The sequence below is a fragment of the Myodes glareolus genome, chromosome 6 (genome assembly GCF_982192425.1).
Source record: "Myodes glareolus chromosome 6, mMyoGla1.1, whole genome shotgun sequence".
In the NCBI taxonomy this organism is placed as follows: Eukaryota; Metazoa; Chordata; class Mammalia; order Rodentia; family Cricetidae; genus Myodes; species Myodes glareolus.
Window position 1 is genome coordinate 52,737,850 of NC_142031.1, and position 26,004 is coordinate 52,763,853.

The 26,004-nt window shown below is 46.0% G+C and overlaps 1 protein-coding gene across 3 annotated transcripts in view; it reads left to right on the plus strand.

The window, feature by feature from the left end:
• Dcdc2c (doublecortin domain containing 2C) overlaps nucleotides 1-26,004 on the plus strand; it is a 79,732-nt gene that overhangs the window by 12,716 nt on the left and 41,012 nt on the right. For all 3 annotated transcript variants that reach the window (XM_087906730.1, XM_087906728.1, XM_087906729.1), the window contains exons 3-8: nucleotides 1,305-1,381; nucleotides 8,325-8,453; nucleotides 11,931-12,068; nucleotides 13,987-14,029; nucleotides 15,083-15,206; nucleotides 16,615-16,724. In XM_087906730.1, the coding sequence (XP_087762856.1) occupies nucleotides 1,305-1,381; nucleotides 8,325-8,453; nucleotides 11,931-12,068; nucleotides 13,987-14,029; nucleotides 15,083-15,206; nucleotides 16,615-16,724 (621 nt within the window). The remainder of the gene's footprint in view (nucleotides 1-1,304; nucleotides 1,382-8,324; nucleotides 8,454-11,930; nucleotides 12,069-13,986; nucleotides 14,030-15,082; nucleotides 15,207-16,614; nucleotides 16,725-26,004) is intronic.

Here is a 26,004-nt window from a genome sequence, read left to right on the forward strand (position 1 = left end):
TGAGGAGTAGAAGGACCCCACCTGGTACTGCTGTGTGTGGGGTGAGGTACACAGGACAGCCCTGTGGAGAGGGTGCCCCATACAGTGTACAACATGAGGTAGGAGGACCACCAGGTTCTCAGTATCCATGGAGGATGGCTCCTCTTGTATCACTCTAGAGATAACTTTGAACTTGGGAGGGTGGTGGGTATGGGGAAGAAGAAAACCTGGATTATGCTAAGCCACAGGTCCTTAGAGGCTGCTGAGCCTATGGCCTATGTGTCCATGAGACAGGTTAGGGTTACTGACTGACAGTATGGAGTGGCTCATAGGCGTGGCAGGGAGACACAGCGCTAGTGGCCTGAGTCCCCAGGTGGGACCTCCCATGCAGGTGATGGTCAGTCATGGGGGTGACAGGGAAGTGGGACTCAGGCAGAGTTGACCACTGCCAAGTGAAGGGTATGGAAGACTTGAACCAGGCACACAACAGCTGTGGGATATAAACAGACAGGTGTGACCTGTGTGCGTGGGGATAAGGGCAAGGTGAGAGGTGGGGACCTATGCTGGCCACCTGGTGGGTTGAGGGACAGAGTCCAGAGGTCAGGGCAGCCTTTTAGTGGAGTCCATGATGCACTGGAGTAACACACAGGGACTCTGGTCTAGGGTGCTGGGCCAATCTGCTGCCCAGCTCAGGGGCAACCTTGACTCCCCAGTCTTTTTCTCTCATGTCTCTGTGCACTCCTGGCCAGCAGACTGGAGGAAGAGAGCTGTTATTCTCCCATGCCAGGATCCCCAAAATTTCCTACTATTTGAATAGCCTGAGGTGATGTCCTGAGAAGGCCTCACATTTGCCTCTGCATTTTTGTTCTCAGGAAAGAGGCCAGCAGGCCTGGGGAATGTAGGGAAGTGTCCCACTGGGCTACCATACTTCACTCTGGTCTGAAAATGGAAGCCACCTGTCTGCTCTTCTTACCCTGTAATTTGTCCATCAGAGCATGGAGAAGATACCTTGGCCACCAGTGTGCATTTACTGGGTGTACCCCCATTATGGGCCATGTCCTCCTCCTCTTTCCCCTGACATTCTGTGTGTCTCCTTCCTGCTCCCCACTACTTGGAGTATATGGCCTTCAGCCTACATCACCCCCACCTGTCACCCGCTGGAGAGGTTGGGCTCCTGGTGCACACCCATCTCTCTGAGTCCCTGGGGACCTGTCCTTGGTATCCTACACCCTTGGTGGTTTTGGGATTCCACTGTCCTTGCTGTTGGTACTGACTAGTATTTGCTCACCTGAAGTGAACTCTGAGCCCTGTGGTTTGTTTTGCAGATCAAGCCGGTAGTACATTGTGACATCAACGTGCCTTCCAGGTGGCAAACACAGAGCAGGACATCTCGACATATAAAGTGAGTTCAGTGCTATGAATGTCAAACTTGAGCATGTCCCGGCTCCTCATAGACAGTGCTCTTCAGCTGGACCACCTGTTCTCAGCCTGTTCCTCACTTCCTTTTCTACTTCCTCCCCCTCTACTCTTCTGTCTCTCTGACCACATACCACCTCCATGTGGTTGGCCTTCAAGTGTCCTTCTTTGAGGATGCTGTCCAGTTCCAGTTGGGGGTGCCATGATCTGCAACAGTTTCCCTGAGGTAAAAAAAAAAAAAACAAAACAGTTATAAGGTGTAGCATAGAGGCCGCTAGTTAGTTCCTGGCAACTTAGCCCCAAAATAATCACACAGAAACTGTATTAATTAAATCACTGCTTAGCCCATTAGCTCTAACTTCTTATTGGCTAACTCTTACATCTTAATTTAACCCATCTCCATTAATCTGTGCATCACCACAAGATAGTGACCTACCAGTAAAGTTTCAGCATGTCTGTCTCCAATGGCGGCTCCATGGCTTCTCTCTGACTCTGCCCTTCTTTCTCCCAGCTTTCCGTTTAGTTTTCCCCACCTAGCTCTGTCCAAAGCAGTTCCTTTATTAATCAATGATATTCACAGAATACAGAGGGGAATACCACATCAAGAAGGAAGCAGGAGAGATGACTCAGAGGTTAAGAGCACTGACTGCCCTTCATGAGGTCCTGAGTTCAATTCTCAGCAACCACATGGTGGCTCACAACCATCTAGAATGAGATCTGGTGCCCTTTTCTGGTGTACAGGCATACATGCAGACAGAACACGGTATACATAATAAATAAATAAATCTTTAAAAAAACAGAGAAGGGAATGCCTCAGTTATGCAAGTTTTGCTTCTCCCACCATTTTCAAAGTCTCAAGGACTGTGTCTTTCTTGGATGTCCCTTGCCTTTCTTCAGCTTCTAGAAGGGAGTCATTTAGAAACACAAGTCAGGGGTTCCCATACTGTTTCTTGAAAATGCCAGACCTCAGAAGAGCCAGGCTCTTAGCAGTGCGCGCCTTTCTGGGACCTATAACTTGCTGAGAAAGGGTAAGTGCAAAGAAAAACACCAGGAGCCTGGCAAGATGGCTCAGTGGGCAGAGACACTTGCCCACAGGCCTGACAACTTGAGTTCAACCCCTGGATACTATAAGGTGCCAGTTGTCCCTTGTTCTCCACATTGGTTCTATACTCACACATTCATACGTGTTGGCGGAGGCTGTTCGTTTGTTCCCAGATGCCCAGACCTGAAATAATCACACAGAAACTATATTATTTGCAATACTGTTTGGCCAATAACTGAACTGTATTTCTAGCTAGCTCTTACATCTTAAATTAACCCCTTTTTATTATTTTGTATTTTACCATGAGGTTCGTGGTTTACTGGCAAGGTTCTGGGGTGGGCATCTGTCTCCTCTGGTGGCTACACTGCTTCTCCTTGACTCTCCCTACTCTCTCCTCCTCTAACTGCTTGGAATTCCCACCTTACCCTATTCTGCATTGCAATAGGCCCAATGCAGCTTCTTTATTAACCAATGGTATTACAAGCATACAGAGGGGAATCTCACATCACCTGCATATTTGTTACTGAACCTGATGACCTCAACTCCATCCTCTGGGCTCACATGGTGAAAGGAGAGAATTGAGACTTCTGCAAGTTGCACTCTAACCTTCATACAAGTTCTATGACATGTACAAGCTCATGCATGCATACACATACACTGAATGAAATTTAAAAATGTTTGAAAAGTACTAGGGCATCTCTAAAATAATAGAAGTTCCAGTGCTTTTAAGTTTTGCTGACACCATCTTTTGTGGAGAACATGCCACATTCTTAGGGAATATAACTGACTTGTGAGTCCTGGTTAATGAAGACACACATCTCTGTAGCTACAGCCTTGGGGCCATGGCCCCTTACACCAGTGACTCTTGCAGAAGATGTGTTTCACCTCCTGATAGAAGTGCTGAGAAGCTCCACTAGATGGACCCAAATAGCCATCTAAATGCAGCATCCTTCCACCAGGGAAAAAGTCGATCACATTAGCCAGGAGAGCTTGCGACTGCGGAAGCCAGAGGAAGTCAGGGAGCGGTTCTCTGTATCTGGTGCTTTGTGTTAGGGATTCAGAGTAGGAAGGACTCTGATCTTCTCCTGCAGTGGAATGGCAAGGCTGGCACGATTGTGGAGTGTGGCTTCTGTTCCGTGGAGGCAAAGCCTGGAGCTCCTTGGTGGGACATAGGGGTCACCACGTAGATGGTTGTGGCCATGGAAGTGTGAAGTTGCTCAGTTGGAGACTAAGGCTCAGAAGTGGGACCTGGTTCTGGTCTTCACTGTGAAGCCTGAGGTTCTCACTCTGCAGGGACATCCTTCACCTATAGTGCTTTATAGTGGGCTCCCCACTCTCTGTTTAGTAAAGAATATGGCGTGTGTGGGGTGGGGTTCAGAGAATTTTACTTCCTTTGCTTCTTAGAAGTGAACGGGTGAAAAGTTTATCAATTCTGGGAATGGTTTCCCAGAGACTGCCTAGCCCCCATGGGAGAATATTTTAGGCCAAAGAGAGAAGGTCACTGGAACTGGGGGTAGCAGGCAGATATTTTGTCTGTTGGTGAGCAAGAAAAATCAGGGGACAAAAGATAACAAGACCATGCCCCAGAGCCTGGCTAGAAGCTGACTATGGCCACAGCGGCGTGTCTGCTGCTTAGCTCTCAGGCAGCTGTTGGCCTCGGGCCATGGCTAGCTGCCACAGCTCTTGGTGCAGCCTCAGGTTGAAAACTTCATTCAGAGGCTCTTCCGTTCTCAGCAGTCCTTTGTTTTTTGAATGTGAGACCTGGACCTGAAGTTTAACATCAGTGTATGCAACGAGAGGAAGCATCCAGAATTCCACCTGAGCATCTTGACCCAAGAATACACAAGTAGGTAGCTATGGCGACCTTATGCTTGGAGGTGTTTTGGCAGAACAAGTGTTTAGGAAACCCTTGGAATATACAGGTGTCAGAATGAGGAAGATGGTTTTTGTTGTTGTTCATAGGAGAGAGATATCTGTTCTTGCGGAGGAAGAGGAGGAGGAGGAGGAGGAGGAGGAGGAGGAGGAGGAGAAGGAGGAGGCAGCGGCCAGGGAGCAGGCTCCCCTAGGTCTGCATTATATCACAGGCTTTGCTGAGGCTGTGTTTGTGGTAGAAGAAGTGAGAACAAGTGCTGGTCAAGGTAAAAGTTGACGAGTCCAAAACCATCATTTTCTCCCTTCTGCCGTGAGGACTCATGCTGTGTAAATGAGAGCAGAGATTCTTGTGATAGGTTTGGAGGCCACCCAGGGGTCATCTGAGCAGACTAAACAACTGACCTTTCCTTGTCCAATTCCTGCCTAGTGCGAGGTTGTTACCTAGGTCATTGAGCCCCTTCGTGTCTCCTTGGGAGGCATTTTAGTGATGGTGTCTCTATCACTATAGGGGAGTTGCATCAGTGCCCGGGAGTTGCAGTGGGACCCAGGGTTTAGTTTTATGCTTGGAAGCCATTTGGAGTCCTCATGAATTGGGGAAGAGGCTTTGAATATACCTATCTGTCAGTTCATGAGCATGTCTTGGGTTCTCTGTCCTGTGTGCTGTACTGTGTGTGTTCTCGTGTATAGGTGCATACACATGTATGTACCAGTATGTGGAGGGCCAAAGGACAGATTCTGTTGCCGTACTCCATTGTTTTTGAGATAGTCTCTCACTGGCATGAAACTTGCCAAGTAAACTCGTTCCCAGGGAACTTGGACAGCAAACCCCAGGAATCTGATGTCCCGCGCTACCGTCTTGCCAGCAAGAACGACGTGGCACACTTAGGATCCTTCTGCAGAAAAACTTTAATGCATCTTGAGAGAGAGAGAGCATAAGCTTACAAAGTGGAGACCCAGAATGAGGGGAACCCATCCCTTATATAGGAAACAGTCCTCGCTTCGGACGTGTCACTCTTGGATTGGTCCGCTGCCCATCAACCCAGATGACGCCTCGGGGGTAGGTAGGGACGCAGCAGTGGAAAGTTACCAAGCACATGCGCATTATCTTGTTCACCAGGCGGTGAGGCCGGATGCCAGGGCCATCTTGTAATGGAGAATGTGGTTGCGGCCCTCCACAATCTGACTCTCTCCAATCCCCCAGGGCTGGGATCACACTTGTACTCCATCACACCTGGCCCCATACCTGGCCCTTCCTTCCTTCCTTCCTTCCTTCCTTCCTTCCTTCCTTCCTTCCTTCCTTCCTTCCTTCCTTCCTTCCTTCTTCCTTCCTTCCTTTCTTCTCTCTCTCTCTCTCTCTCTCTCTTAAATATGTGAATTCTGGTGATCAAACTGAGATTCTCATGCTTGCAAGACAAGCACTTGCTGACTGAACCATCTTCCAACCTTCCCCACTTTATTTCGTATGCTTGGTATTTGTGCATGTATGTATGTTCACATATGTGCAGGTGCACATGTATACATGTGTTCTCACAGAGAACAGGAAGTCCAGCTGTCTAGCTGTCTAATTGTGCTTCACTCTGACTCCTGCTGCTGTATGCTAGCTGAGTGTGTCAGGTCAGGGAAGTTTGAGAGATGGACAGACATGCCTACTCATGACCTCACTGTCCAGAAGGGGTGGAGTGATGAGAGAAAGGGTCGTGCAGTTTTAGAGACCATGGCTTTGACTTTGTTTTGAAGGACTTTCCTATTCAATTCAACTTGCAGCTTGGAAAAAGGTGGGCATGGTGGCCAGTGCTTGTAATTCTAGTACAGAGATAAGGTGGAGTGCTGGGGTTCACTGGCCACCCAACCTAACCTCCTTGAAGAGTTCCAGGCCCTGTCTCAAAGAAAAAAAAGCTGGACAATGTTTAGCCAAGGTTGCCCTTTATCCTCTGCTTGTTTGTGCACACACACACACACACACACACACACACACACACACACACACAGCCTGAAAAATACAGGCAAAATATAACACGCTTGTGTTAAAGCACTTTTTTTGTTAATCTGTATTTAGAAAGATTTTTTTAAAAAAATTATTTATTTATTTTACATCCCTACTGAAGTTTCCTCTCTTTCCTCTCCTCCCATTCCCTCCCCCACCTCCCCTCCAGCCCCTGCATCCACTCCTCTGTTTCTGTTCAGAAAGGGGCAGGCCTCCATGGGCATCAACAAAACACGGCATATCAAGTTGCAGTATGACTAAGCTCCTCCCCTTGTATGAAGGCTGGGCAAGACCACCCATTATGAGAAATAGGTTTCCAAAAGCCTGCCAAAGCATCAGAGACAGACCTTCTCCCATTCCTAGGAATCCCACAAGTAGATGAAGCTACACAACTGTCACCCGTATGTAGAGGGCGTAGTTTGGCCCCATGTAGGCTCCTCAGCTGTTGGTTCAGACTCTGTGAGCGCCTATGAGCCTGGGTTAGCTCTCTCTATGGATTCTGTTGTGTAGAAAGATTTTTTGACATCAATCACTTGCAGTTGTTGGAAACGCTGTGCCAGCTCTGCACCACCTCCTCCCCTTTCCTTTTTTTTAAATACCAAAGAAGCTGGAGGCTGGTGCTGGCTGGCTGCAAGTCTCTCTTGCCCCAGAGATTTAGTGGAGGAAGTAAATTTCATCCATTGGGACAACACACTCAACCAGTGTTTGTAGTCTCTCAGAGAAGAAAATATATTTACTACAGTCTAAGTTATTCACATTTAAGGAAAAAAAATCCAAGATCCAAGAGATTACAAAGAATCTCGCAAGTCAGAGTTCTACAGCTGAGCTCACAACAGTGTTAAAGAAAGCATAGGCTAAAAGAAATAAGCCTTGTACATTATACTTTTTTTTTTGGGACAGGTTCTTTCTGTGTGGTCCAGGTTGGCCTAGATCATATTATATTCTGATCTCAGCTTCCCATGTGCTGGGATGACAAGTGTGTGCCACCACACATGGTCTACTTTACCTTAATTTAATGAAAATGATGAGCCTTTGAAACTATCTTCAAAGAGTGGTAATTCCTGGGGCGTAGCAAATGAAATAGAATCTTTGAGTTTGGAAGAAACTTCTCCATATAGCATTAATGAGCTAAACCTATTGAAGTCACATGGCTGCCTGAAGACTGGGATTGAGGCCAGGTGTTTTGTCAACCGTCAGAGGACCATGCAGCTCTGGGTGTCTCTCTAGCCTCTGTGACAAGGGGTATGACTATATTTTTCATATATAATTCTCCTTTAATTTTCTAATAGGTTACTATTTTCTTTTAATTTAACCACATAGGAAACAGATTTTTTTTGGTTGTGTGTGTGTGTATTTTATTTGTTGTTTGTTTGTTTTTTTGAGACAGGGTTTCTCTGTGTAACAGTCCTAGCTGTCCTAGAACTAGCTCTTGTAGACAGGGCTGGCTTCAAACTCATGGAGATCCACCTGCCGCTGCCTCCCAAGTGCCGGGCTTAAAGGTGTGTGCCACCACTGCCCAGCTGAAACATATTGTTTTTAAGAAGTAGAATTTTGTCCCATTCATTTGGGCACCTTTACCTATATGGAAAAGTACTGTCTGAGCCGTGGGCAGATCTCAGATATTACAGTGTGGTCTCACCAGCTTGAAGCCCTGGGCTCTGTGCCTAGCAGCGTGTAAACCAGAAGCGTATGCCTATAATCTCAGTGCTTGGGAGGTGGAGGCAGGAGCACCAGAAGCACAGGGTCATCCTCAGCTGCACAGTGAGCTTGAGACCAGCCTGGGCTACATGAGACCCCGCCACAATACAATGCAATACAATACAATACAAAACAGTATATTACTAACACCTCTGTTATGGCAGCAGACTTGAAGACTGTTCTGTAGGACTTGGTATCTTGTTAAGGGTTGATCAGTGCATCAGAATATTTTCACATTTCTATAAATACATCTATTTTTTTCCTTTGGGTTGTAAGTGTTTTCCCCCTCACTTTTAAGGTGGTAATGGTGCTCTTTTCTTCTTATCCCTACAGTGTTTTCACAAACGGAAGATTATTTATCCCACCTATAAAAATTATTATACCCAAATTCAGCCTATCAGATTGGAGCAGTGTGCTGGCCATAATTGGAGAAAAAGTCTTCCCTCTGGGAGGCGTTCGGAAGTAAGACCCTCTCACGGGAAATCAGGGGTTGGAGGGTGAGAGCTGGGTGTCCCACCTTTATTTGAAGTTCGTTTCATTAATCTGTTCCCCAAACACTGAGCACTGTCCATGAGCTCTGTGCAGAGGGCACAGTGTCATAAGGAGGGACCTCAGGTCAGATGGCTCGATGGGTAAGGCGCTTGCTATGTATGCTTAGTGATCTGAGTTTGATTTCTGGAACCCCTGTGAGGGTAGAAGTGGGGAACCTGACTCTGGAAAGCTGTCCTCTGGTTTCCCATATGCACTACTCATTGTTCACACAACAACAACAACAACAGCCATCACAAAAGAACAACAATGAACCTTGCTTCCCAGACCCCTGACTTGGGCAGCAGCTGGAGGAGGTGACCCGTAGACGGTAGGGAACCACATGGGGAATCAGTCTTTAAGGCAAAACTCAGCAGATGAGTCAGGAATTTTGCTTTTCTAGGGCAAAGGGGTTCAGAATCAGCCCAGAATCACAGTCTCTAAGCAGGGCTTTAGGGTTGAGTCTGTCTTCTGCCACCTGTACTTTTGTGACCATAAGAATACCTACTTCTTTGATACCTTTTTCTTCATCTGGAAAGTGATATTAGTGCTTTCTAAAAGTCATCATACATGCTCAGTACTTCATCTGGCATGTAGCATGTTGCATGTGATCACAGAGGAGCAGTTGTGATGGAAGGTGAAGTCTGGGTAGGTATGGTCATAGGGAAAGGCCATCACGTGTTGCTGTAGGAGGCATATTGTCATGGTTGTCCATGTTTGTGTTTTTGGACTGAGATCTAGGCATCTGGTGTTATGATATTTAAAGTTTTATTGGTGTAGATCTCTGGTCTCATCTTTGTTGGGTGGGTGTTCATTCTTTGGTTGTTGCCTGGGTCTCTCTGTCCATCCCATCACCCACCTCATAATTCTTTGTTTACTACTCTAGCTTCAAATCTGCATTTCTCCTGTTTTGTCTTCCCCCTGCCCCATTTATTTCCTGTTGGCAATCTTTCCCAATTATTCTGTGAGAATTCTGTCTGACCACTCTAACACTTCTGGTCCCAGCATGACATCTCTTTGGTATGCTGTCATCTGCCTCATAAGACTGATAATGGCTTTGAGTGAGCCCTCAGGTCTCAGCATCCCTATCGTACAGCTGTGTTTCTCTGACCTTAGCCTTTTGAATATTTGTGCCTGTGTCCCATAGCCTCCCCACTGGGCTTGTTCTGTGTTTCCTGGGCTTTCCAGTCCTTAATCAAACCTCTTCCTCGCCGGAACTATCAGGCTGTGGTGCCTCTTCCGAGGTCTTGTTAGGCCCAGGATATTTCACTGTCCTCTGACCTAAACACCCACAGAAGTGTTCCCTCAGCCCTCACCTTCAGAGACCTCTCACTTCCTTGTCTTTTTCCCCATTGTATCCAGCAGTATCTGGATAAACTTCAGTTGTCCTGAGACCATAGCAGGATGAGAGTAGACTCCTAGACTCGAGTTTCCCGCAGAAGCCTCTGCCGTATCCTAGCACCTGCTCTGCCCGTGGCTCTCCTGGGTCTCCTGTCCACCATGCTCTCCTGTGTTTCTTCCAGAATTGAGCCAAGGCAGTGGTTCTCAGGAGGGAGTCCAGGAGCAGTACCAACACAATCTGACACTTGCTAGAACTGAAATGCCCCAAACTTGACCTGGGCTCACGAGTCAGTTTATGTTTCAGTGGCCTCCCAGGGATCAGAGGGGCCCTGGAGGGAAGGCTAGTTCTGTGGGGGGTTCCATCTGCTTCTGGTGTCCTGCGTCCACTTTCTTTTCCTTCTTCTGGACTTGTCCTACATGGCAGCAGCAGATGACACAGAGGGCCATCTGTCGCATCTTCCCTACAGCGGCTAGCCTATTCTCCACTCCACGGAAATTTCCTTCTTCCTTCGTCTAACAATGAACGCCCCTCCCTGAATGTAAGCTCTTTGTTAATTTTCCTTCAGCTTATGTTTATGTGTCCTGTTGGCATTTTGCCCTCAGGGACAGGCAGACCCCTGGGTTGTGGGTTTCTATATAGGTCCCTCTGGCCACTCCAGGATGCTTCACCTCCTACACGAGGGTAGCCTGCCTCCATTCTTCAAGACAAAGTTCCTTTTGTGTTTGGAAAGCCCATGGTTGAATTATATCTTCTTCCTCTTGAAACCCATGTTAGTCAGCTCTCTATTCTATAACAAAATACCCAAGGTAACCGTCTTGGTATGGGAAAGGATTTGCCTCTGCTCATGGTCTCATTGGGTTTGCCCCTGCTCACCGTCTCCTTGGGTTTTCCTCTGTTCACAGTCTCCTTGGGTTTCCTCTGCTCACGGTCTCACTGGGTTTTCCTCTGCTCACGGTCTCACTGGGTTTTCCTCTGCTCATGGTCTCATTGGGTTTGCCCCTGCTCACCGCCTCCTTGGGTTTTCCTCTGCTCACTGTCTCCTTGGGTTTTCCTCTGCTCACGGTCTCACTGGGTTTGCCTCTGCTCGTGGCCTCCTTGGTTTCATGCTACAATTTTTGGCCCATTGCTTTTGGGCCTGTGCCAAGGCGCCACATAATGGTGGAAGTACATGGCTGAAGATGCTGTTAACCTTATGCGGCAGCAGAGAAGGGGGTGTGGTCCTAATACACCTCCAAGGGTCTGACTCTATTAGTCCAGCTTCTTCATACCTGCTCTACCTCCTAAAGGTCCCATTGCCTCCCAGTAGAGCTTTGGGCTGGGAATCATGTCATCTACACATGAGTTTTCGGGAGACAGCAGACTGAGCACCTTGTACTTACCTTCATAGGCTGCTAGGACCCTTGACTCTGAGGAGCTGTCATTTCCATTTGCGTAGAACCTCGTCATTGTTTCTGTATGTAACAGGGTGACAGTGGAGCGAATAGAATCTTTTCCTAAATTAACCAGGCAGTGAGTACTTGCCAAAGAGTATTGAATGAAGTCATTGGGTCATTATAAAAAGGCCCATTATTTGCTAACAAATGCTGATTTCTTTCCAAAGTATTGTTACAACAATGTAAGCCAATTTGTATTAATTTTAGCTGCTACTAGTTAAAATTAATTGAATACCAACCAAGAGCTGATCATGTTCTCAAGATCCTCTGAGGACTTGTGCATAATGAAAAATACACTTTAATTAAAAAGCTCTAAGTGGAAAGTGTGCAGTTCAGGAAAAGTGGCTTCCACAGGCTTCCTGCCTTGCTTTGCATGCTCGCTGGGGAGTGCAGCTTCTCCCCTTTGCATGCTCGCTGGGGAGTGCAGCTTCCCCGCTTTGCATGCTCACTGGGGAGTGTAGCTTCTCTGCCTTGCATGCTCACTGGGGAGTGCAGCTTCCCCCCTTTGCATGCTTGCTGGGGAGTGCAGCTTCTCAGATATTTGACATGCTGGCCATTACCACAGGTGAAAAAGTATTCCATGTTCTATGCTGCCATTTTCCAAATCCTGTCCCATCTTCTTTCCTGTGTTCACAGGTTGTATACGATGGACGGGCATCTTTTGGACAACTCAAAGGATTTGCAAGACAATTCTTTTTATGTTGCTGCAGGACTGGAGACTTTCAAATATATTCCTTACTGGAAGTCCCCACGGGTCCCCAGTGAGGTCCAGCAGTGAGTATAACTTTTACCTTTCCTTTAAATTAAAAAATTATCTGTCTGTCTATCCATCCACCCAACATGCATCCTATCTATGTATCTATGTATCTATGCATCTATGTATCTATGTATCTACATATCTATCTATCTTTGTATGTATGTATGTATGTATGTATGTATGTATGTATGTATCTATCTATCTATCTATCTATCTATCTATCTATCTATCTTTTACCTACCTATCCATTTATATATTTATCTAGGGGGTACATGCCATATCATTCATGGGGGAGATCAGAGGATAAATGTGGGAGTCAGTTCTTTTCTTTCACATTGTGGGCTCTGAGGATCTAACTCAGGTTGTCAGACTTAGTGTCAAGTGCCTTTACCCACTGAGCCATCTTGAATTCTGTGCCTTTCTTTTTTGAGTGTTGCTGATATTTGTCTCTTTCCTAAGCCCTTTCCAAAACATGTTGAGTTCAGATACTGATCTTTTTAGTAGTAAAACTTGATGTGTTATCTATCTATCTATCTATCTATCTATCTATCTATCTATCTATCTATCATCTATCTATAATTCACCTACCTACCTATCTTTATCATCTATCATCTATCTATATTATCTCTCTCTCTCTCTCTCTCTCTCTCTCTCTCTATCTTATGCCTACCTATCTATACTTATATATTCTCTCTATTTCTCCCTCTCTCTCTCCCTCCCTCCTTCCCCTTCTCTCATTTATGCTTATATAAATATGCTTACATATGTGCACACACATATAATTTGAACCTGGCATTTCTAAAATCAGGCATGGAGTAATACATAGTCCTTGAGAGCCCAGAGTCTACACAGGGGATACAGACAACCCAGGGAAGTTCCTGTTGGAGAATGGTGTCAGAGAGGCATGTCCAGTGTGTAAGCAGCTGCCGGTGAAGGCCTCAGTGTCCGTGAGTTAGGAAAGTGCATGGAAGCATGCAAAATGACCAGTCAGAACAGACACATGTGGTGGGTGGGGACAGGCAGGTTTGAATCTCAGTTCTGCCACTGGTCAGCTCTGCGGGGTGAAGTGTCTTGGTTCCTTGCAGAGAAGCCAGCAGGTTCTTGCTTTACTGGGTAATGGCGAGAGCTACATGAACAAGTGAGAGCTATGTGAATAATGCATGCCTTGGAAAGCATCAAAACTGTTAAAATGACTGGCTCCCCACTGTACTGAGCTCCCAAAGTCCAGTCAAAGAGTGCGACAAGCGAGAATATGAGCAAAGAGGTCAAGACCATGATGGGGACACCCACTGAAACAGCTTACCCGAGCTAATGGGAGCTCACCAACTCTCTCAGGAGAGGGAAGGAACCAGCATAGGGCCAAACTAGATCTTCTGAATGTGGATGACAGTTGTATGGCTGGGGCAGATTTCAGGGCCACTGGCAGTGGGACCAGGATTTATCCTTACTGCTTATACTGGCTTTTTGGAACCTATTCTCTTTGGAGGGATATCTTGCTCAGCATAGATATAGTAGGGAGGACCTTAGTCCTCCCTCAGAGCAATGTGCTTTACCCTGAGGAGTGGATGGGGGGGTATAGGGGAAAGGTGGAGGGAACTGAGAGGAGGGGAGGGAGTGGGAATTGGGATTGGTATGTAAAATAAAAAAAGACAGTTTTTTTTTTTAAATAAAATAAGAAAAAAAAGTCTGGCTCCCTCCAGCATCCTAAACCCTGTTTCCATGCTACCCTGGGACAGGCATATCCCTAATAAATCTCTGACTTTCAAAGACCTCCTGGCCTTTGAAATGACCACCTAGGAGATGGCTGTGGTCATTGGCTAGATCTTGTGTAGAGAGCAGGACCTTTTCTAGGTCAAGGATGCTCCTGTAGTTTATGGGGACAGGGTGAGTCTGGGCTGAGCTTGAATGTACTAACTGCCTGTCTTTGCCTTTCAGGAGGTTTGGGGGCAATGATAAATACCCACAAACAAAGAAGAAAGTAAGTTTTGAAAGACGACTAACCGCTGTTATTGGTTCTGGTGTCTCCTGGTCTCTGAGGGCCCGTGGTAGCAAATAGCTTTCAGGTCACTGGGAGGAGCCAGACCAACCCATGGGAGAGGGAGGAGGAGGACAGTTTTCTGTGAAGCTCAGAGCCTAGAACAAGGAGGCACGCAGAGATGTTCGTGGCATGGCACGGCGGTCTCTACATCCGGACCACATGTGCTCAGATCAGCACTCTGTGGGACTGAGCATGGATCATCTTTTAAGTTTGAAATTTGTCTTTTAAAACGTACTTCTAGTACAAAGCAGAGGTTCTTGGAAATTCAGTGAGCCATTCACAAGCACAGTGTAGAGCTTTGGACTCATATACTGTCAGTGTTGAGCAGGGCACACTACAGTGTGCTGGAATGTTGCTCCTGACACCAGTTCTGCTGAGGCCTTGCTTTCTGTACTTACAACACAACTCTGGCGTATGCAGTACTCTTTAAAACCAGCAGGAACATTTTATTCAGTCCCTTGTCTGAAGTGAACGTTTATACGTTTGGCTGAATTTGCCTTCAAATACTTGAACTAAGATGCATAAAAAATATTATTTGCAGCATGAAGACAGCTAATGATCGGGTTGGGGGACATTAAGAACCTTAAGCTTTATGAGGACCATTTTGCCATTGTCTACAGATAGTATAAAGATTGTAAAAATTAAATACCAGTTCCCCTTACTTATCTGTGGCATGGTTGAATTTTTGAGATTTTTGTGCTTCTGAGCAGCAGCTTTTGGTAGGCTTCAAAGTTTGTCCCAAAGGATGAGGAGTCCCTTTGTGCCATAACACCCAATCCCACCCTAGGCTGGAAAGCCAAATGACCTCTCTAGCAGTGGATTGGGGAAGGAAGCACAGCATAGCCCCCTTACCTCCTTCAGAAGGGAACAAGAGTGGTGAGATCCTTGGAGGCTTCTTGGGCTCCTGGGTTTCCTGCCCTTGTCCATCCCAAGGTCCGAGGACTCAAGGGGGAGTCTATTCTTAACATCTTTTGTTCTTAATCTGCATGTTAGGTGGAGCCCAAAGACAAAGAACCTCTCAAAAATGACAGCATACCACCTAAAAGCCAGGATTCGGTTTATTATGCCAAAGAGAAAAAGGAAACAGCTCCGGGACCCTTAGTTCAAAGTGGTGCAGGTAATGGGGCAGTTCCTTTCCTACAGGCTGTGAAGAGTGCTCTCTCTCTCTCTCTCTGTGTGTGTGCATATGCAGTATGTATGGTGTGCATAGTGTCTTTTGTACATTATGTGCGCATGTATGGTGTGTGGTGTATGTGTGCACAGTTTACATATGTTTGATGTATGGTGTATGTGTGTGTATAGATGTATGGGATGTGTGGTGTATGTATATGTATAATGTATATATGTATGGGGTGTGTGGTATGTGTATAGTATATATATATGCATGGGATGTGTGGTGTATGTATATGTACAGCATGTATATGTATGGTATGTGTGGTATATGTATAGTGTGTATATGTTTGATGTGTGTGGTGTATGTGTGTATATGGTGTGCATATGTAGGAGGTATGTGGTATATGTGTAGTGTGTATATGTATGGCTTGCAAGGTGTATGTGTAATAAAGTGTGTGTATGTATGGTGTGTGTCTCAGACAAAGCTTTTTCTGCAACGTGTGTTCAGTTGTGGGGCAGGAGTAGGCTGCCACATGAACAGTAACATTTCAAAGCTGAGGGCAGGGGGAACTCAAACACGTCGTATCTAAAGTAAATTCCATGTTCGCATGCATATGAGGACTACAGATATTCCTGCTGTAAGAACAGATATCAATCCAGCCTGACTTTAGAAGGGAACCTCGAACATAGCAGACATCTAGCTTGTTCCTGGGTACCCTTAGCAGAGAGATTCAGACCTGACTGTAAAATGAAACAGTTAAAATGGCTCTCGCCATGCCTACTCTCATTCTTACTGCTGTGCTGTCCTCTCTGTCAGGTGCTCTCGGGTGTTTATGTCTGATGATGCTCTTCCTGAGGCTTGTCTCGCTCTTCAGTCTAACAAACCCAGGGAAGGGCTTGGTGCAGTGTCTAGTTATGGTGCAGACAGGAAGCAGGTGGGAGAAGTCCCGCCCACGCTGCTCGGCTGCTCTGCAGCATCTGGGTAGTTTGGGAGACCTCTGGATGGAGAAATTGCTCAAATTTTCAAGGGGCCAGGACTTTCATGGAGATAGAAACTAGACAGACACTGCGAAAATTGGGGCCCACTGAGCTGAGGCCTCTATAGAAGCAAGAACAAAAGAAGAGAGATGAAGAAAAAGAGAGAGGGGAGAGAGGGGAAAGGGGGGGGGAGAGAGAGAGAGAGAGAGAGAGAGAGAGAGAGAGAGAGAGAGAGAGAGAGAGAGGAGAGGGAGAGGGGAGTAGGGAGAGATGGGTATGTAGATAATGCAGGGACCCTGTCTGGGCTTCTTTCTGTCTGATGGTACAGGAAGCTCAGGAGCTGCTGAATTGAAATTTTGATTTGTTTCAGAAAATGTCTACTGGGGATGAGTTTTTCTGCTGGTTTGCAAAGATTGTTTGTTATTTCCCCTTAGAGGGTGATGTCTATAAAGCGCAGACTCTGGATAAGGAGACCCAGGAAGCACTGGAAGCACTGGAAGTCAGGGAGGATCCAGAGGTGAAGGTGGAGGTGCCGGTTGACCAGGTGGGTCACAAGGGCTGGGACTGTTTTGACTCAGCTGTGTCCGCCCCTACTTTTCCTATTCCCCTCTTCAGCAACCTCACCCCCAGGTTCTCCCTGGCCTCTAGAAGGTTCTGTTAGCTAATTGCTGTCGTATCGTTCACCCGGGCAATATCATCAGCTGGGTCCTGCCTAGTTCATTCGTCCGTGCTTGGAGGGAAGTGTGAGGATTAAGAAAAAGATAGGTAAGAGACGATTGATAAAGTCAGGAGGGCAGCTAGTAAATTATGAGATTTGCTCCATGTTTGCTGCTCATAGGCTTTATATACCCTATTCCAAATAGGAGAGGAACGGCAAGAGGCTTCTTTATCAAGATACAAAGAACAAAGTAATTACTTTCTCAATGTCCAAAGCATCAAGTAACCTCACCCTAGGTCAAAATATCCTGTTATTAGCCACACCTTGGGTCAAACCTGTCATCTAACCTTGAAGGAGCAAGAATAGGTGTGAACTCTCCAACCTTTAGTCAAGGTGGAGCAGATCCACTTCTGTGGGCTCCCACAGCGACTGTAAGTCCTTAAGAGTCCCCATGCCAGACATTTTTATATCTGTTCTTCCTTCCTCAAGCACTTCTGTGGAAGGAGCCAGTTGGATAACTGACACCTGTGTGGCAATAGTATATGACTTTTTGGTTACTGTCACCTGTGTGACTACAGTATATCACTGTTTGGTTACTGTCACCTGTGTGACTACAGTATATCACTGTTTGGTTACTGTCACCTGTGTGACAACAGTATATCACTGTTTGGTTACTGTCACCTGTGTGACAACAGTGTATCACTGTTTGGTTACTGTCACCTGTGTGACTACAGTATATCACTGTTTGGTTACTGTCTCTACTCCTAAGTTATAAAGACCACAGAGTGGAGGGGCAGTATGCTTTGCTCGGGATTGACACTCTAGTGCCTATCAGGGCTCCCGGCATGCACACTACTGTAACTGGAGGTTTCTTTCCTGCCCATCAGTTCCTGGATATCCTCTCTGAGGCTTAATATTAATTATAAACTGTTTGGCAAATGGATCAGGCTTATTACTAATTAGCTTTTACATCTGAAATTAACACATTTATGTTAATGTATATTAATGTATGTATTCCTACGTGGCTGTGGCATTATCTTACATCTTGCTTTTCTGGTGACTGCTAATGTCTCCCTGACTCCTCTTTGTTCCTGTATCTCTGGAGTTCTCGCCTGACTGTATTCTGCTTGGCTCTTCACCAAATCAGCTTCTTTATTAACCAATGTTAATAAAACATATTCACAACATATAAACAGACATCCTGCATCACACTGCCTTTCAGTTTCATTAGTGAGATAATGGATTGTGGATAAAAGCAGTGTGGTGGCTTCTATAAGTTTACCCACAGAAGGAGGTGATTCTGAGGGTAGACAAGGAAGAGATGCACATTGGGTACCTGGTGTAGTACCCTAGGTGTGGTATCACTGTTACTGTTTCCTCCCTTCCCCTCTAAGCTGTACATTTTATATTCCCATATGGCAGTAACCATGACATAGCCTGGATGTTCTTCTAATTTGAAATCACCAAATAACTTAGCTAGTTAGTTTTGATTTCAGCCATACTCAAATTTTAACACCTAGTCAGAAATCAGCCAGATTCTGTAATGTGAGTGGCCTGTAGTCCTATTGCCTGTAGGCAGTGATTCTCAACCTGTGAGCTGTGGCCCCTTTGAGGACTGAATAACCCTTTCACAGAGGTTGCATATCTGATATTCTGCATATCAGATATTTTTATATTATGATTCATAACAGTAGCAAGATTACAGTTATGAAGTAGCAACAAAAGAAGTTGGGGGTCACCACAACACGAGGAACTATATTAAAATGTCACAATTTTAGGAGGGTTGAGAACCACTGCCTGTATGGTCTTTGTTCCACTCTGGAACCTCATTAGCAAGGCTTCCATTATCTGAGTTCTCCTGTAATGTGGGATTTCCCTCTGTATTCTATGATTACCATTGATTAATAAAGAAACTTCTTTGGGCCTATAGCAGAGCTATAGGGGAACAGAGCTAGGTGGGGAAAACTAAACTGAATGCTGGGAGAAAGGAGGCAGAGTCAGGAGAGACGCCATGTAGCCACCACAAGGGAGACGAGTCAGAACCTTGCTGGTAATCACAGCCATATGGCAATACACAGATTAATAGACACTGGTTAAATTAAGATGTAAGAGCTAGCCAATAAGAAGCAAGAGGTAATAGGCCAAGTCATGATTTAATAAATACAGTTTCTGTGTAGTTATTTCAAGTCTGGGCAGCCGGGAGCAAACAATCAGACTCCTACAATACTCCTGGTTCTCTGGTTTTCCAAACTCCCTCCAGAATGTCCCATGAAGCCTTTCTTACAATGTTCTAGGGATGCTCTAGCCTGTAGCTTCAGATCCTCCTCATTTCCCCCACAAATCAGGGGCCTATGAACCACACAGTAAGGTTTGCCGTGGCAACGGCCTGACTCTTTTGTAACACGAGGGCCAACTTGTTGGGGTTTCTATCCCGCCCGGTACCCCTCAGCCGGCAAGTTCCAAAGAAAATCAATCACACAGAGATCTCTATAAGTTATAAAGCTGATTGGCCCATTAGGTCAGGCTACTTATTAGTTCTTATGACTTATCTTAACCCATTATTCTGATCTATGTTAGCCATATGGTTTGGTACCTTTTTCAGCTGTCAGTTTACATGTTGCCTCTTCAGTGGTCTGCGCAGGAATGGCAGAGGAACCTCCCTGCTTCCCAGAATTCTCCTGTTCTCATTGCATCACCTCTACTTCCTGTCTTGTTTTCCCACCTATGCTGCCTGCCTGGTCAATCAGCGTTTTATTAAAATATGATTGACAGAATACAGACAATTCTCCCGCATCATTTCCCTCTTTTTTTTTTTTAAACAAAGGAAAATACCCATAGTCCATTTGTTGGGAATGTGGGTGTAGTATTTCAGGCTACTTCCTGCTGGTTGGGGGCGCTGATAATCTTATGGGGACCTAAAGAAAATTTAGAATTATCATCAAGTCCTGACTGGAGTATCCTGTGAGTCTTGATCATCTCAGGCAGCAGTCTTGAACCTGTTCTGGATGAAGAACTCAGACATCTGGGCCATCTGTTCCTGTCGGAGATTTCTCAGGTGGCCTTCCTTGATCATACTGGATTTTTCTTAACTCAGAATGAATCCACAACCTCTCATTTTCTGTGGAAACAAAAGCAAAATCTCTTCTCCAAAGTAACAAACCTTTTGACTTCAGTTTTGAAGCCAAGGTATTTTCAAAATACCTATCTTGGGTTAGTTCAGCAGCATTTATAAACAACAGTCCTTTAGCAGCTGTTGCTCCTTCCTCAGCATTCAAACAATTCAAAGAGAGCATAATAGCATACAGTATCGAGATTCTCTGTTTATTTTCCATCTTTATTTTAACCTCTATTTCTTTTATTTTTACTTTTACTTTTTGAGACAGGTTCTCTGTATATCTTTGTCCTGGAATAACACTGTGGGCCAGGCTGTCCTTGAACTCACAGAGATCTACCTGTCTTTACCTCCCCAGTGCTGGGATTAAAGGCATGTGCTACCACACCTTGAACTCACAGAGATCTGTTTCTGCCTCCCAGGCATAGGGATTAAAGGCATGTACTACCACACCTTGAGGTCACAGAGGTCAATCTGCCTCTACCCCTTGAAGTCACAGAGGTCAATATGCCTCTGCCTCCCAGGCATTGGGATTAAAGGTGTGTACCACCACACCCTATTTTCCCCTTTCTTTCTTTTTTATTTTTAATGACTTTAACCTTTAGCCTGCATATATTTTTTAACACACTGTAAACCATTTAGAGGTTTTCTTCCTCTTTGAATCTCTCTTTACTGTATATCTCTCGTTTTCTGACCACATGAGCCTTTAATTTACTAAGCAATATGGAGATCAGTGGCTTTGACGGCTAGATCCAGCCCACTCCCCAGCTCTCCAGTCTCATGGCTGAGATACCAGCCAGAGCTGTGTTCACTGCCACAACTCTATGGCGTTTCAAGGTCCTTGCTAGCAAGCAAGCTGTAGTATTCTGCTCACAGACCACACTCAGTCGACTGCCTGCCTAAAAGAGTCAGAGTTTGCCCTGGCAGGACAGCCCAGAAAGCCGGCATTTTAAAACAGCGCAGCTTTTTTCCTGCTACTGCTGAAAACCCGAAAAGTATGCGTTCAGCTTTTCATCAACACCGTTTAAGTGCTTCACAGCATGACCTCTTAAAAGAGCTGCAAGGTTTTGCAGCTAAAGCTGAGTCAGGAAGCCTCTCTTAGATGAGAGCATTTGCTTGCCTCTAGCAAGCAGAGCAGACCTGAGAAATTGCTGCTACCAAGAAAACATGCTTTACTCTATTCTTTCCCAAGTTTTCTCAAGCTTTCTGTGGATTCAGTTATCCACGTGGGTGCCATATGTAACATGAGGGCCAGCTTGTTGGGGTTTCTATCCCGCCCGGTACCCCTCAGCCGGCAAGTTCCAAAGAAAATCAATCACACAGAGATCTCTATAAGTTATAAAGCTGATTGGCCCATTAGGTCAGGCTACTTATTAGTTCTTATGACTTATCTTAACCCATTATTCTGATCTATGTTAGCCATATGGCTTGGTACCTTTTTCAGCTGGGCAAGTTACAAGCTGCCTCTTCAGTGGTCTGTGCAGGAGTGGCTGAGGGCTTTCTGTGTCCCAGAATACTCCCAGTCTCTTTGCTCCACCCCTACTCCCTGTCTGGTTTTCCCGCCTATACTGCCTGCCTGGTCAATCAGCGTTTTATTAAAATATGATTGACAGAATACAGACAATTCTCCTGCATCACTCTTTGGTGCTAATTTTCTGTATTCGTTACTTCTCTCACAGCTGTGACTAAGTAGGCAACAGAAACAATTTAATCAAACCGTCTTTGCTGGGACACATAATGATGGACCATGAGGTGGCCATCACATCTTATCTGCAGTCAGAAAATGTGTGCTTTGGCCATTGTATTTAGCCACCATTGTAAAGATGTTACCTTAGGGTTGCTATGATGAAACACCATGACCAAAAGCAAGCTGGGGAGGAGAGCGTGCATTTCTGCATTTTAGCCCATCATTGAAGGAATTCAGGAAAGGGATCCAAACAGGGCAGAACCTGGAAGCAGGAGCTGATGCAGAGGCTATGGAGGGGTGCTGCTTACTGGCTTGCTCCTCATGGCATGTTCAGCTGCTTTCTTATAGAACCCATGACCTCCAGCCCCGGGATGACACCACCCACCATGGGCTGGGCCTTTCTCTATCAACTGCTAATTAAAAAAATGGTCTACAGCTGGATCTTATGGAGGGATTTTCTCAATTGAGGTTCCCTTCTTTCAGATGATTCTTGTGTCATGTTGACATAAAACTATCCAGCACAGATGTCAAGTAATGAGTAATGACATCATCCCATGGATACAACTATATTTCTCTGTGTAACTATGTTTCTACAGTTGCAGGCTCTGGTTAGCTTAGGGCAGGAAACTTTGACTTCATCTTTGGAGAAATGGTCTTGAATTTAATCTGTGCATAGTAAGTTATATTTTAAAAGATAGGAATTTGTGCAGTTCCTAGATGGGGAAGTCCTCTGGTGAGGCCTGCGAAGGGTGGACTGATGGAAAATGTCAGGGACTGAACCTGAAACCTTGATATGTGCACCTGGGTCTAAGTCATTTGTAATGAGCCGAGGTGTGCTAGCACCTGTTTCTGGAGGTTGAGAAGTTCAGCCCCGAGACAAATTAGCGAGAGACTTCCTACTTTGTCATCACATGGTGGAAGGCAAGGGTAAGAGGAAGACAGTGTAACCACTCTAACACCACAGCAGCTTGTGCCAGAATGCTAACCACCTCCCAGAACTGTTATGAGGGCGACTGTCCCCCAGGGAGATGGAGGGGGATGAGCACTGATGTCACTGCAGTCCAAAGAGCCACAGCAAAGGACCAGTCTTTGCTTGGATACCAACACAACACTTTCTGACTCCACCTCCTGGGCTTATCAGTTCCCCCAGCTCCCCAGACAGTCAGGAAGTCACTGACTAAGGAAGACTGAGATGATGGGGCTCATGAAGAGAAGGACAGTGCAGGCTCATGTTTCCTGCGGATTGCCTAATTAGAGGACACGTAATGGTGTAATGGAGCTTTAGGGCTTTGGGGTTTCTAGGTGTGTAGAGTAGCTCAGGGGAAGCTAAGAAAGCCCCCACAAGTATTTGCTTTAATGAACAGATCAAAGCGTAGAGTATCCATGATGCCTGCAGAGACCTCGGTGAGATGGAAGGTTCTAGAGGCAGCACTTTCGGCTCATCGGGTGTGGTGAATATTCCTCTTCCCTCATCACCCCTCCTGTTCTCCTCAGCACACTGTCTCTGGCCTTAGGCTCGCTGGTTCCGTGGGTGGCTCAGTTGTGTGGGGTGTACGGAGGCAAGAGTGCTGTTGAGGAGAACAGAGTCTGTCTCATTTCTGTAGTGAGACATTTTCTGAGGAATCCTTAGGAGACCTCTCTTGGCCTTCTCTTCTAGTCCTTCTCATAGCCAGGCAGAGGCACCTGAGCCCTGATAGTCAGTTGTGGTTCCCTTCTGGATCCTCTGAAAATTATGACGGACACTTAAAAACTAATTGCAGTTTAGTGTGTAAGCAAAGAACAAGGTTGAGAAATGGCTCTGAGGCAGGCGGCTGCCATGTAGTTTCTGAGTGTTTATCTGCAGTCATGTACTCTTACATAACAGGGAGGATGTCTGTTGTCCTGTGACTTCTTCCCCTGGCTTTAAACGGGTACCGACTGCTAAGAGCCTCACAGGAACCGGGTGCTTTATGTTAATAAGGCGCTGTATCCCCACCTCCACATCCAACTTCCCCTACCCTTGGGATCCACCTCTCTGAAGTGTCGAAGTTGTAGATGAGCATGGATGTACTGGAATTTGTAACATGAGGGCCAGCTGTGAGGATTTCCATCCCATCAGTACCCCACAACCGGCAAGCCCCAAAGAAAATCATACTGAGGACTCCATAAGATTATAAACTGATTGGCCCATTAGCTAATCAGTTAATCAGGCTTCTTGCTAACTCTTATAACTTATATCAACCCATTATTCTTATCTATGTCAACCATGTGGCTCAGTACCTTTTCCAGCAGGGCAGGTAATATCTTGCTTCTTGGTGGTCTGGGTAGGAACGGGAGGAATAGGCTTCCTCCTTCCTAGCCTTCTCCTGTTCTCATCGCCCCATCTCTACTTCCTGTCTGGTTGACCCGCCTATACTTCCTGCCTGGCCAATCAGCGTTTTATTAAAATACATGATTGACAGAATACAGATAATTCTCCCACTCCAGGAATTCTCATTGATCTTAATAAAAACCTAGAGTCAGACATTAGGGGTGAAAGCTGAGAGATCAAAGGAGCAGAGCAGCCAGCCACTGGAGTTCTTGTCTCTATACAGTCCCCTGAGTGGAGGGGCAAGATCCTGTCTCCACAAATCCTCAGACTGAATGGTGTATCCTGTCTCCTTCTGCCTTACATTCCTCTCTCCGCCATATCCCTTTCTGTCTCCACCTTCCTAGTGCTGGGAAGGTGTGTGACTCCAAAGTACTGAGATTAAAAGTATGAACTTTTATCATCGTTCAGCTCTGTTTCTCTTTGAGACTGGATCAATCTTGTGTAGCCCAGGGTGACCTTGAACTCAGAGATTCCTCTGCCTCTGCCTCCCTAGTCCTGGGATTAAAGGTGTGTGCCACCACTGCCTGGTCTCTATGGCTAGCTAGTGCCTTAGCTCCATACTCTGATCTTGTTAAAGCACAAACAAAATATCACCACATATGGACCCTGCTTCAGCCTCACTACTGTGGCAACACCTGCTTCTCCAGCAGGTGCACAGCCGGCTTTTCCAGGGTGTGGCTTCTCTTACCTTTGTTCTTTCCCCCGTCACTTCATCTGGCTTCTGCTGCTGGTTGCTAGGCATGAACTCACATCCACACTCGGTCTGCTTAGCAGCTCTCCACACGGTGACCTTCGCTTCCATCTGGTAGCTCCAGCTACTTGTTTTCCTCAGAATATTTTCTTTTTCCAGCAAGCATCTTGCCGAGCCAGCTGAACTGGCGCTTGATTTTTCTTCCTCTATGGTCACTTCTTTCTAGGGTTCAGTGAAGGGTCCGGGCTGAGGCTCCTTTTCTCATTTGGAATCTACATTGTCCCTTACATGTTAGGAAAAGTCTGAATCTCACATCTTTGGAGTCCTACAGTCTTCTCACAGATTATTGCTGACCTTGTGTCTACGCAGCATCAGCCATCCTGAGGGTGAGAACACAATTAGAGTTTCTACTCCCATTTCCCATGTCCCCAGACATTGACCCCTGCCTGTCTCGGGATGTGTGATACTTTGACTCATCCAGAGTTAAGGGGCATTCCCAAGACTAACCTTCCAACTGTTTCATATCCAGATTGTACCATTGTTTCCCGCTGTATGTGCCCAGAGCCAATCACTGTCTCCCGAGATCACCACTTCATATGGTGGCATCTCATGGTCAGGTCTTTGCACACTTCCCACTCTCTGCTCCGGGAGTGCTGTCTGAGAGCCCTGTGCTTCACCTGTAGCAAGCTTTGCAGCACTGTCCTGGCTGCTGACATGCACTTCCGGTTCCTTTTTTTTTTGCTTATTAGTATCCTCCATCCTTTTCATGTTAAGTTAAACATCACTGGAGGCAGGCAGTCTTTCACTGGCTTCCCCTCTATGCTAAGCACCGGTTTGTCCCCCTCTGTCCTGTGTGCCTTTGTCACAGCCGTAGCTCTGTATTCAAGCACTGACAATTTAATGAGTGTTCATCATCTCCAAACGACTCCAGCTTCTTGAGGATGTGTCTGTTTGCTCTCAAGATCTCTGGCACCTCTGACAAGAGTGTGATGCAAAGTGGCAGGTGTTTTCTCTATGTTTATTGGATGGTGATTGTCGTCACATCAGCTACCCTTTGAAATGTTTTTTTTTAAAATGTAGTTTGAACAGTCCTTAAATATAGGACTAAGATTACTTTTTTTATGAGATTGTAGGAATGGAACACCCACACCACTGTGATGAGATTGAGACATTGGACACAAACATACACGTCTGTACAGCCACACAGAATGGTAACACCCATGCCATCCTAAAGAGATGGAGACATTGGACACAAACCTGCACGTCTATACAGCTCCACAGCTCCACTCTAGCATGGTCCAGGCCAGCTGGCTGCAGCTGCTGGGT